Genomic DNA, 12,192 nt, shown 5'->3' with positions numbered 1-12,192 from the left:
AGTAATTCTTGAAATCAGTCCAGCTATGAGGTAGCTTCTCGATGACTGTCGCCACTTCGAATGGTCCATTTATTACCAATCCCTCAGCATGTACTTCATCCAAGATGAGCTGGAACTCTTCAAGTTGATTGACAACAGACTTGCCATCCACCATCATGAAGTCAAGAAATTTGGCCGCCACAAATTTCTTAGTACCAGCATCCTCGGTTTTGTACTTCTTTTCAAGAGAGTCCCAAAGCTCTTTTGCTGAAGATGTTTCGGAGTACACATTGTACAGGTCATCAACTAATCCATTAATGATATAGTTCTTGCACAGATATTCATTGTCCTACCAAAACTGGACTGCTGCTATTGTCGTTCTGTCTTGCTCTCCCGGTGACAGAACAGGGCACACCTCGTAGAGGTACTTGACAAGGTTCAAGGTGGTCAAGTAGAAGCGCATCTTTGGTTGCCACCTCTTGAAATCCTTGCCGGTAAACTTTTCCGGCCTTTCAGCTGGAACCATTACACGGCCAGCCAGAGGAGCCACAGTCCTCCCATCAGCATAAGCTGGAGCAGCAGACTCAACAGGAGCAGTCTTAGGCTCGCCTCCATTTGGAGCAGCCATACCTCCAATAGGAGCACTCACCGTTTCACCACCTGGGTTATTCAAACCACCAGGGGTCAAGTCATCACCTCCAGGATGGATGGTGGATCCCTCAGTATATTGAGCCATTATTTTTCTACACAAGTTAAAGTGAAGAATTAGTAACACAAAAATATCAAATAATTTAATGATATAAATCTCAACAATATTCAGGTCAATTAAGCACATAATTTTTGTTTTAAAAATACACAAACTTTTGTCGGCTTTCTTTGTTAGGAACTAATAATTATAGCAACCAGATCGTTCCCAGGTAAGAGGGGGCCTTCCGTATAATACAACGCTCAATTAAATAACTCCTTTCCTAGACAGAACTTTCTAGACATTGCCACTTTATTGTTAATCACTAAAAAGATTACCAAAATATTTGAATATATAACAAATAACTATTCAATATCTCACGTAATTATTAAAGCAAAACAAAAATTAGTTTCAATTGTGTATGACATATATTTTCATGCACAAGACATACACGGCAAAATTTTAATTATCAATTGATTTTTAATTGGCTCACTCAATTCACATGCAAGTACCTTTATTGGACCAAATTTGTGCCAAAACAACTAAATAAACAATAGACAGAGAATCAAAAGCATTTAAGCATACATCATGCTTTGTTGCAATTAATGCACCGAAAGAACAAGAGTGATTTATACAGATAAACGATATAGCAGTTAGCAATTGATATAACAGGCAGATATGCACGTACAAGTAATGAGCATGCAGTCAATATGCACGTACAGGTCAACAAGATTTATAGCAGTTCACTCAATATGCAAGTAACAATATGCACCTACAGATCACTGATTAAGCACAAAAATGAAATTTTTATCAAATGAATACAATGATAGTTTCAACAGAACAAAATTTCTCTTTAAGATTGTTGGAATATAACATGCAATAAACCAGATAATATTTATATTGCACGAACAGTGAACAAGCTACAGAAATAAAACAGTAACATTAACCAGAAACAGTAACATTAGCATATATGAACTCAATAATTGATGCTTAAATTAAAATACCAAAAACCGTAAACAACTGATAGGAATTGTGGGAGCGAGGTACGCCTCTCGCGAATCTCCTTAAAGAGAAATGTCCCAGCCACTGGTGACAAGCTCTCCGGACAGACTCTTCCCAAGATACAACGCTCCGGAAACCACTAGTAAGCAGCACTTCAATACTAATGGACTTAGACGAACCAATTTAGAATTGCACTCTCGGACTGATGATGACAAAGAAGCAGAGACTCAGAATGGCAGCAGAATGACAGAAGAAGAAGAAGTATCTTTCTCTTATGAAGCTGCTGTCAAGGCTCTCCTTATATAGGAGGCTCAGCAACAAAAACCCAGAAAAATCAGAGAGTAATCACTGATTTTCGGGCTGGCAATTTGACCAAGCAAAGTTGCAACCACCAGCCCATATCTCGGGCTGTTGCAACTGTTCTGTTGACAAGGTAAAAATGCAACTAGTCATGGGCTGCAATTCAGGCTTGAACAGTCCATATTCAATGCATTTGGGCCTCTCTTTATGGGCTTGTAAACAAAGTGCAAAAATGTAAGAAATTATTGGGCTAAGTCTGTGAAGGGCCTGATACGCACGCACGCTCGCCTAGCCCTACCGATCGGCTCGGCTCGGCTCGGCGGGCGGGTGCTTGTGTGTTTTAGTCCAAGTTCATAATGTGGAGCCTCTCACTCCTACAAAAGCTTGGGTGTCCTTGAGCCCAAAGTCTTACTACAACACTTGAGCTTATAAACAACACATCCACATGGTATTTTTCCACTGTGGGATTCTCATACACACACTTATTGCACTATGTCCACCATGCTCATCATGGTCACTTTGGAGTCTTTTTACATTCAATCAATAAATGATTTGGTCACACTAATTGCTCTAATTTATTGTCCTTATAACAAGGATCAATTACCCATAACTTTCATTCAATAATTATTATTGAGCTTTCAATTAATAATGATCAAACTATAGTTGACTCTCATTTTCCAACAGGTATATCGACCATAGATATACTAGTGGATTGATAATGGTAAGCCAGTAATTGATAAATTCACCAACTCTTAAAAAAATTTTAAAAAAATATATTCTGATGGTGATACTTTTCGGTGCGATTCAACTTTGTGATTGTCGCAGAATCAATCTTGAATTGGGTTCAAATAAATAAATATTCGACAATAACAAGGCAAAAATGCAAGAAATCAAGAAAATAAAGGCGGCACATGCAACGCGGCATCTTTAACCAAACACAGTAACACACAGAGAACGAGAGGGAGATGTACGTACTCGTATGTGTATATAGAGGGTGTATGCGAAGAAAAGAAAGTATTCACGTAATCATCACGTTGAGAACAAGTAGGCTTGTTAATGGTACTAATAAGATACCGATTACCGTAAAAAATATGAATGTTCTAGATTAAATTAGATCAATCTAATGGTCATAATTCAACATAACTAAAACTAAAACTAAAACTAAAATAATATATATTTAATATATATGTCGATAATCGGTAAATTTTTCGATGTTAAATTTTGATTACCGTTAGTAGTACCGAAGTCATCAATAAATTTACCATATCAAAAAATTGATAACGGTATATCATTACAACCTAAATTTCGATAATCAAACGATTGATAACGGTACAATAATCGGTATTTTACCGTAACATTAACAATCCTATCTGCAATCATGTTCTTGTGTTGAGTGACTCAATGGCTTAGATAGGCTTAGGCTTTGCCACTTGTCTACAACTGAAAGTATGAACTCTTGGCACAGTGACCAAACTGTCCCTATTTGGTTTTGAGTTTTCAAATTTTTAGATTCACGTAAAAATTGAATTCTAATTGTAATTGTAGATAGAGTGATAGAAATAGACAGCTTCAATTTCGATATTGTTAATACATATTTATGCCCATATTCAAACACGGATTTATTTAATAATATTTAAGCCATATATAATTATATATTATATACTATATAGCTAAATATTTATTATTTATTAAAAATTTACAGTTCAATTTTCATTGTAACTGTTGAATCTCGAAAACTTTGAATCTTCAGTCTTGACGAGTCAATACACTGGTCGATTTTAAAAACTATGATCAAAAGTAGTTTGACTCAACTTCGTGTGTATAGTACTTCACTTTCTTTGCACGTTCCTTGATTTAATTTTTCATATTTTTTACCAGACCTTCGTTGCTCTACTCCCATCTTGTCTTTACTTACATATATTTATACTAACTTTTCATTGGGGTGAACATTCAATCAATTATAGGCAAAATTTTGACCACACCAAAGTTTTTCAGTTAAAGAATTTAATACCAAACCCATAGTAGCCAAATTTTAGTTCATTTGACATTTTATTATTTGATATTAATTGGGAATTTCATAAACATATCTAAAAAAATATAATTCAGTATTAATATATCATAATCATAATTGACCGAATTAATCAAGATTATAAAAATTAACCAGGCCAAACTAAATTAATCAAATCAAAATTTTTGTTTAGCTTTGGTTCCAAAAATTTGGTAAGTTTGGAAAATGTTTATTTTCAATGAATTTAAAATTTTTCTCGATGCTAGAAAGGGAAATCAAAATAAAATTAAAGAGCGTAATTTATTTAAGATTTCTATAAATTAAAGGCCAATTTTCTAATTTTTTTAATATTTTTTCAGGTTTCCTAATTTATTCATTGCACGCGCTTGTGAAGGATAGTGGTGGCGGCAAATGACAATACCTCATCTCTTCAATCCTTGTTAGACACACATACTTCCATTGCCACAAACCTCTCTCTATCACACATAGAAACCTAGGTAGTATTGCACATATATTAAAATAAAATTGGGTGTCCGTGCATCTACTAATTCTTTGGGTGCCATTGCCGGCCCTCTTTTGAATATGATGTGGTTCACAACTTGGTATGTGTCATTCAATGATGTAACAAATAATTGATTAAATATAACAAATTGAACTTATGAAAAGTGGTAGAACCATAATGTAATTCAAATACATTATTGATTATAATTTATATTGATGTTATTGAAATACTTATTTATCTTTTCAAGTCCCAATGAGAGGTGGCTCGGTTAACAATCAAGTGGGTTAAGCATATGTGTGCCCAAACCATCCATGTCTATCACTTTCTTTGTCTCCCTTCAATAGCCCGATAAACAATAATGCAAAGCCTGTCCCACTCATCACCTCCTCCACCTCTAGTGGCAAAGAAATCATAGCCTCTCCAGAGTCCATTTCATCACCCAATGCCCCCATAAAAGATGCCAACTGTTCCATGGATGAAGGATCCTCTTCTTCTTCAGGCCGAGAAAGTCCTAGGGTTCTCAATGTCCAAAACCAATAAGAGGTCAGACACTGAAAAATTTGTTTGTAATTTGAACACTAAAGAAGTGGGAAGAAAGAAACCAGTGAAAAAGATTGTGAGAAGCATTGAAAATCTCCAGCAGAGTTGTGTCTGTAAAAGGAGTTGCTTCAGAAATTTAGAGGGGAAGCCTACAAGAATAGAGATGTCAATAAGGCGGGTTTGGGGTGGGAACCTTTTTGCCCGTGCCCTATACAAGAATGTGGAAGTGGGTATTTTCGTGATTCACTTGTAAGGTTGAGAATATAAATGTTATGTAAATTCAAAATTGTCCCAAAATTGTCGATCTAAGAACAATTTGATTATTGTTAGAAAATGCTCTAAAAATTATATTGGAATTTGTGCTGAAAAATGGTCCACCAAACAGTGCCTTATATTGAACATATTTATTTTCTAAAAGTATTTATCAAAATTTACTTATTTTTATAGGGATGTCAATATATTTAAAAATAAAAAGACATTTTATTTTAAAAATAATAATAAACTAAATACATGATTGAAAACCTTCCTCTGAGTTTTGTTATGTAGGAGTTCTCCCTCGTCTAGTATGAGTTTTTCCCTCTTCTAGGTTACTTAGGAGAGTTTTTCTTGTCCTACTTTCATCTCTCGTTCTTCCTCTGTCACTTTCCATGGCTGATGACCTGTTTGATCATTGGGCTAAATTAACTCAAACGAAGGATGAAGCATCCCGTCTTCTCCTAGGGTCGGAGGTTTAGATACCGTCTTGATATGATTACAGCAAGTGTCTTATGGGAAAACTAATCACGTTGAAATCTTACAATAAAGAGGCGTTCAAGGCTACAATGAGAAAGGTCTAGAACTCTGGAGATGGTTTTGGTTTACAAGATTTGGGGGATAAACTATTTCTTTTTCAATTTCGATCTTAGGATATTAGAGATCGGGTGATGTGGAATAGTCCATGGAATTTTGATAGGCAACTGATTCTACTAAAGGAGATCCAGGGAGATGAACAACTGACTAAGGTGGTGATGACAAAAGCCCTTTTCTGGGTTCAATTTCATGAGCTTCCTTTAAATGTGACGACCGAGAAGGTTGGGAGACAAATTGACAAACTTCTTCGTGACGTTTTGGAGGTTGATGCCAGATTTGATAGACCAGGGAGTGGTTTATTTTTGCGTGTTAGGGTGTTGGGAGATATTGGGAAGCCTTTGTTGCGGGGTAAATTATTTTGATTATTGGGAAAGATGATATATGGATTCCGTAATGTCGAATATCAATGGGGATGCTTCTTTCCTACATTACAAAAGGAAACTAATAGAGGAAGATTTTCAGGATGAATTACAACATACTGAGGGTAATAAGAAAGTTATTGTCCAACATGGTTATGATGATGATCTTGGTTCTCAAGAGATGATATTCGCAGTGGCTGCTAGGCCGCACTGTCGAGAGCAATGAAATGCATATCTTGAAACTATCATGGGCTTGGGAACCCTCGGGCAGTTCAGGCATTGATCCACCTGGTCAAGTGCAAAGTTCCCCAGGTTATGTTTCTTATAGAGACCAGAGTTAATAGTAAGTGTATGGAGTATTTAGTAAAAGGATTGGTTCTTTCTATTGTGTTGTTGTTCATTCTGGTTGCTTTGGGGGAGGGCTTGCGTTGATGGACGTCAGTATGTAGAGTTTTTCATCTTCTCATATTGATGTAGTTATTGGAGAAGAAAGTAATGGACAAGGGGATTGGAGGTAAACTGGTTTCTATGGCCACCCCAAAGCTCATCGCCAAGTTGCATCTTGGGATCTCCTTTTTGCTCTAAAAGGGAGATTGTCATTGTCTTGGATTGTTATGGGGGACTTTGATGAAATTGGGGAAAGTTAGGAGAAGCAAGGTAGTCAAAAACGTCCTGCCTCTCAGATGGAAAAATTTCACGACATGATGGAGGGATGTGGGTTGGAAGATATCGGGTACTGGGGGAATAAGTTCACATGGTCGAATAATCGTAGTGAGAATTCGCTTGTTCTAGAGAGGCTGGATAGAGCTTTAGTCTCGAGCGACTGGATGCGGAGGTTTCCTACTACTTGTATTTCTCATTTGGTTTCCATTGTTTCTAATCATGTTCATATGGCTCTTCATAGTAGTGAGCTAAAAAATTCAACAAGTGGGAAGAAAAGATCTTTACGCTTTGACGCTATGTGGATTCGACATGTGTACTGTGTCGATGTTGTGAAGAATGCTCGGGCTTTGGGGACAACTTCAGAACCATTATCTTCTATGTTAGCAGTTTGCTTACAAGCTTTACAATGGTCGAATAGAACAACTTTTGGTCATGTCCAACAAACTTTAAAGAAGAAGCACAGAGTCTGTTTGAAAACAAATTTTCAGATTTTGTTTCTAAAATTGATTTTGAGTTAAGATTTTCAAAATAGATTTTGAAACCAAAATGTGTTAAGAAATTCATTTGATTTTTGCTCTTGAATATATATTTCTTTTCAATTCTTTCTCTCTCCTAAAATGGTCAAAAGTGCAGATCTAACCAGAACATGGCAGAATCTCTCCTACAGCTGCGTTGCTTCGATGAACCACCAACACCACCAGAGTCGAAGAAGGAAACAGAGCATCGTCATCGCCATCTCCTCCTGAGATCATTGTCGCCATCTTCTTGGTCTAGAAGATCGTAGGTAGGTGACGAAGACGTTGGTGAAGTTCGAATCAAGTGTGAAACTCTAAGCCAGAGTAGTGATGGAGCCTGCGGAGAGGGTGCTGCGTGAGGAGAGAAGAGAGATGCGCAGGGAGAGAGAAGAGAAAAGATAGAAGGAAGAAATAGATTGTAATAAAAAATTACAAGTTTACCACTACCTTAATTACAAGTATGCCACCGGTCCGTTCCCAAAATTTTACAAAACACCATAAATCAATTTTTATTTTTTGGTTTTTGAAAACAGTTTCTAAATACTAGGTGCCAATGAATTTTCAAAACCAAAACAATTTTTAAAAACAAAAAACTATTTTGGAAATCTTAACCAAACACACTCTTGTTGTTTTGAACCATTTGGGAGGGCTTTCAAAATCAGATGAGATTATGCAAGATGAGTGTCAAGTTCGGTTAGAGGTAAATGAGTTTTGGGAACGGGAGAAACTACGTGGCGAGAAAGATCTTGGGTTTCTTGGCTTTAGGAATGAGATCGTAATACGGCCCTTTTTCACTGACGTGCTAATCAATGGAAGAATAAAAATATAAGTTCAGGTATTGAGGATGATCTTGGTAGGTGGATGGTGGAGCCGAATATCATTGACCACTGTTGCCCAGAGTATTTTGAGTCTATTTTTAGTACGGTGCATCCGCAAGATTTTGAGACTGCTCTGTCACCTGTGGATTGCCAAGTGAGTGAGAAATCGAATTGTGAATTACTACATGAACCTAGGCTTGAGAAATTTCATGAGGCGGTGTTTCAAATGTTTCCTACAAAAGCCCCTAGTCCCAGTGGAATGTCGGCCTTCTTTTACCAAAAACGCTGGAGTACAGTATAGGTAGATATAATTTTGTTTGATCATAATTTTTTTGCTACTGGAATTATGCTAAAGTCTATAAATCATACAAATATTATTCTTATTCCAAATATTGCTAAGCCCAGGAAGGTGTCAAATTACTGGCCTTTGCAATGTTAGCTACAAGATTATTTCCAAGGTCCTAGCTAATCAGTTGAAAAAACACCTCCCTTGCATTATTTCAGAAAATCAAAGTGCCTTGTACCATGCTATTTAAATTACAGATAATGTGTTAGTTTCTTTTGAAGCCATGCATCACATTCATTCAAGGCAGCGGAGTGGAGTGGTTCAGGGTCTATGGCTATCAAGTTAGATATGAGCAAAGCATATGACGGGGTTAAGTGGTCTTTCTTGCGGGCTATCATGCTTAAAATGGGTTTTACGTCCCGATGGGTGGATTTAATTATGGTCGGTGTCTCTTCAGTTTCGTACTCAGTGGTTGTGAATGGTGGTCTGAAAGGTAAGATAGTTCCATCCCGTAAGCTGCGACAAGGAGATCCCCTGTCTCCTTATCTTTTTGTGCTGTGAGCGGAGAGTATATCGACTCTTTTGTTTCATACTTCTAGACAGTTTACGATTCAAGGGTGAAAAGTTGCACGGCAATGCCCCCCAATTTCGCATCTCTTCTTTGTCGATGATAGTATTCTTTTTTGTAGGGTTATGACCCGTGAATGTGAAGCTATGGCACACATTCTCTCTATTTATGAGCAAGCTTCAAGACAACAAGTAAATTTGAGGAAGTCCAATACCTCCTCTAGTTCTTCTCTTTCCCTGGAGGCGCGTGTATCATTATCTAATATTATTGGTTTTCCTCTATCTGTTCCTCATGATAAATATTTGGGCCTTCCGTCTTTAATTGGGCATTCAAAGAAAGATATTTTTCAGGTGGTGAAGGATAAGATTGGAACCAAGCTTAAAGGATGGAAAGAACGATGTCTATCTAAAAGAGGCAAAGAAATTTTGATTAAAGCCATTGCGCAGGCGATTCCTATATGCACCATGTCATGCTTCAAGCTCCCTTCCTCTTTATGCAATGATCAGTACTTAGCAAGATTTTGGTGGAGTGATTCTACTGATAAGCACGAGATCCATTGGTGGTCTTCATATCGGCTTTGTGATCCAAAAGGTAAGGGGTATGGGTTTTCATGATTAGAAGCTTTTAGCTTGGCTCTATTGGCTAAACATGACTGGCGGTTGATGTCTAATCTAGATTTGTTATTTGCAAAAGCCTGCAAAGCAAGCTATTTTCCTTATTCAGATTTTTTGAAAGCTCTCCTTGGTTCTTCTTCATCCTATGCTTGGCGGAGTATTTTACTGTCTAAACCTGTGGTAGAAAGAGGGGTGAGGTTGAGAATAGGCAATGGTGAAAAGGTTCACATTGGAATGGAGCCCTGGTTACCTCAACTTTACACCTTTAAGCCCACCATGTCAAACAAGATCATTGAAACGACATAGTTTTACTCTAGGTTTTCCTCTTATGCTTTAGGCGGGATGTTTTAGCGCCTTATACTGTAGCCTTACTGTAGCCTAATTCTTTATTCATTTATTTTCTTGTATATGTTTGAGGACTGGTAGCACAGTTTGTAAGTCTCTGGAATACATTGACAAAATACAAAAGCTTGTTTTTCATCTTTCCTTCTTGGATATCTTTTGGTTTTCATGGTATCGAAGCTTCTATAAGTCTCCAATTACAATCTGTTTTTTTTTTCTGATCCTGAATCATGACAACCAAGAACACAACAGAACTTCCTGGTGTTGAAACTGGCACTATTGCCATTCCAACCAGCACTTCTTACCCTCTTGATGATCCACTCATCCTCACAACTGCTGATTATGCAGTCACTAAGCTGGTTAGTCTTGCCCTTACTGGTGAAGACAATTACCATGTATGGAGTCGAAATATCTTCACCGCACTTGAAGGTCGCAACAAACAAGTTTTGGTGGATGGCTCATTGGAGGTAACTTCTTCCACTGATTCACGCTATATTTCATGGCGATGATGCAATAGTATGATCATAACCTGGATATTAAACTTTGTGTCGAAAGAAATTGGCAATAGCTTGTCTAGTTCCACAACAGCTCGTGAACTATGGCTTGATCTGAAGGCTCGCTATGCCGCGTCCAATGATACTCGAGTATATGAGCTTCGTCAATCCATGGGTGAAACGCGTCAGGGTGCGATGTCTGTTACGGAATATTATACCAAACAAAAAGGTTTTTGGGATGAGTTCATCTACTACAACATCCTTCCAGATTGTACCTGTGGATCACGGGCAGCCCTGGAGTGTTATCAACAAAAGGACCACACTATGGTCTTTCTAATGGGTTTGAATGAGTGCTTCACCATTGTTTGCAATCAAATACTTTCTCTTGAGCCTCTTCCTGTATGTTCAAAAGCCTTGTCTATGGTGCTTCACATAGAAAGACAGCTGACTCTTACTCACACATCATCCACTCCACACAGTTCCTCTGCTATGGCTGCAAAGTCTTTGTCTACTAATGATTCAGGAAAGAATGCTTCTTTTGGTCAAGGAAGGCGAGAGAATTTGTCCTGTAACTATTATCGCAAGTCAAGACACACTATTGATAAATGTTATAAACTCCATGGGCACCCAACAGGATAGCCTAAACGGCCACAACGTTATGGGGCCAATTCTCGAAATGATAGGGGCCACTATGTGAATCAAGCAGAAATGATGTCCGGCCCTGATTCAGCTCAAGGACCTATGCAAATGTCACCAGAACTTTGTAACCAACTCATGCATTTTCTTAAACTCAATTCTTCATCACCTTCTGAAGCTGGTTCAGGTAGTGGTTCTACTATTCCTCCTCCCTTGTCCTCAGCCTCTGTTGTAGCAGGTAATGTTTCCCCACATCTGTCCATTACTGACCAACCAAAAATGCCTTTTCTTGTGAATTGGATAGTAGATAGTGGTGCTAGCGATCACATTGTCTGCTCTCTTAATTTTCTCTATTCTGCAGCTCCTGTTGTAAACCGTTTTGTGACCCTGCCAAATGGTGAACGACATAAAGTCACTCATATAGGTTCCCTCATCTTATATGCTGGCATTACACTTCATCATGTGCTCTGTGTACCTACTTTTAATATCAATCTTATTTCAGTTAGTAAACTAACATCTTCAGATCAATACTCCATCACTTTTAAATCCAATTCTTGTTTTTTCAGGACTTGGTCACTTTGAAGAGGATTGGAATGGGGAACATGCATAAAGGACTTTATTTTTGGGAATCCAAGCTCACTTCTGTCCATTTTGTTTTGAGAACCAATGCTGCCCCCAAAGGATCCATGTTATGGCACTATCGATTGGGACATCCCTCTTCTACTACTAGCTTGTTTCTGCCCAAATCTCTTCAAGAACATTTTGATTTTTGTTCAACTTGTCCTTTGGCTAAAATGAAAAGAAAGCCCTTCAATGTTAGTGTGTCTCGCACAACATCTCCTTTTGAACTCATACATGTAGACATATGGGGTCCTCACTCCATATCTTCTATTGATGGATATAAATACTTCTTAACTATTGTTGATGATTTTAGTAGAGCCACTTGGGTTCATCTTCTACGGTCTAAGGCAGAAACTCGATCTTTCATTCAGCAATTTTGCCAATATGTAAAGACTCATTTTCATACAAAAG

The 12,192-nt window shown here is 37.7% G+C and overlaps 4 protein-coding genes across 4 annotated transcripts; all 4 read left to right on the top strand.

Annotated features, from left to right (window-relative positions):
* The first annotated feature begins 6,907 nt into the window (after positions 1 to 6,907).
* On the top strand, positions 6,908 to 7,405 carry LOC120007326. Its single transcript, XM_038857524.1, has one exon. It carries the CDS (start codon positions 6,908 to 6,910, stop codon positions 7,403 to 7,405), a length of 498 nt encoding a protein of 165 aa, XP_038713452.1.
* Positions 7,406 to 7,732: 327 nt separating this feature from the next.
* LOC120007324 lies at positions 7,733 to 9,067 on the top strand. Its single transcript, XM_038857523.1, has 5 exons — positions 7,733 to 7,757; positions 8,065 to 8,177; positions 8,219 to 8,515; positions 8,626 to 8,678; positions 8,788 to 9,067. Exons 1-5 carry the CDS (start codon positions 7,733 to 7,735, stop codon positions 9,065 to 9,067), a joined length of 768 nt encoding a protein of 255 aa, XP_038713451.1.
* A 153-nt stretch (positions 9,068 to 9,220) lies between these two features.
* On the top strand, positions 9,221 to 9,994 carry LOC120007323. Its single transcript, XM_038857522.1, has 2 exons — positions 9,221 to 9,665; positions 9,750 to 9,994. Exons 1-2 carry the CDS (start codon positions 9,221 to 9,223, stop codon positions 9,992 to 9,994), a joined length of 690 nt encoding a protein of 229 aa, XP_038713450.1.
* A 266-nt stretch (positions 9,995 to 10,260) lies between these two features.
* On the top strand, positions 10,261 to 11,163 carry LOC120007322. The gene is made up of 2 exons (XM_038857521.1): positions 10,261 to 10,497; positions 10,645 to 11,163. Exons 1-2 carry the CDS (start codon positions 10,261 to 10,263, stop codon positions 11,161 to 11,163), a joined length of 756 nt encoding a protein of 251 aa, XP_038713449.1.
* The last annotated feature ends 1,029 nt before the right edge of the window (positions 11,164 to 12,192 follow it).

The sequence above is a fragment of the Tripterygium wilfordii genome, chromosome 10 (genome assembly GCF_013401445.1).
Source record: "Tripterygium wilfordii isolate XIE 37 chromosome 10, ASM1340144v1, whole genome shotgun sequence".
NCBI lineage: Eukaryota > Viridiplantae > Streptophyta > Magnoliopsida > Celastrales > Celastraceae > Tripterygium > Tripterygium wilfordii.
The sequence above is the reverse complement of the archived record's forward strand: the minus strand, read 5'-3'. Positions and strand labels throughout refer to the sequence as shown.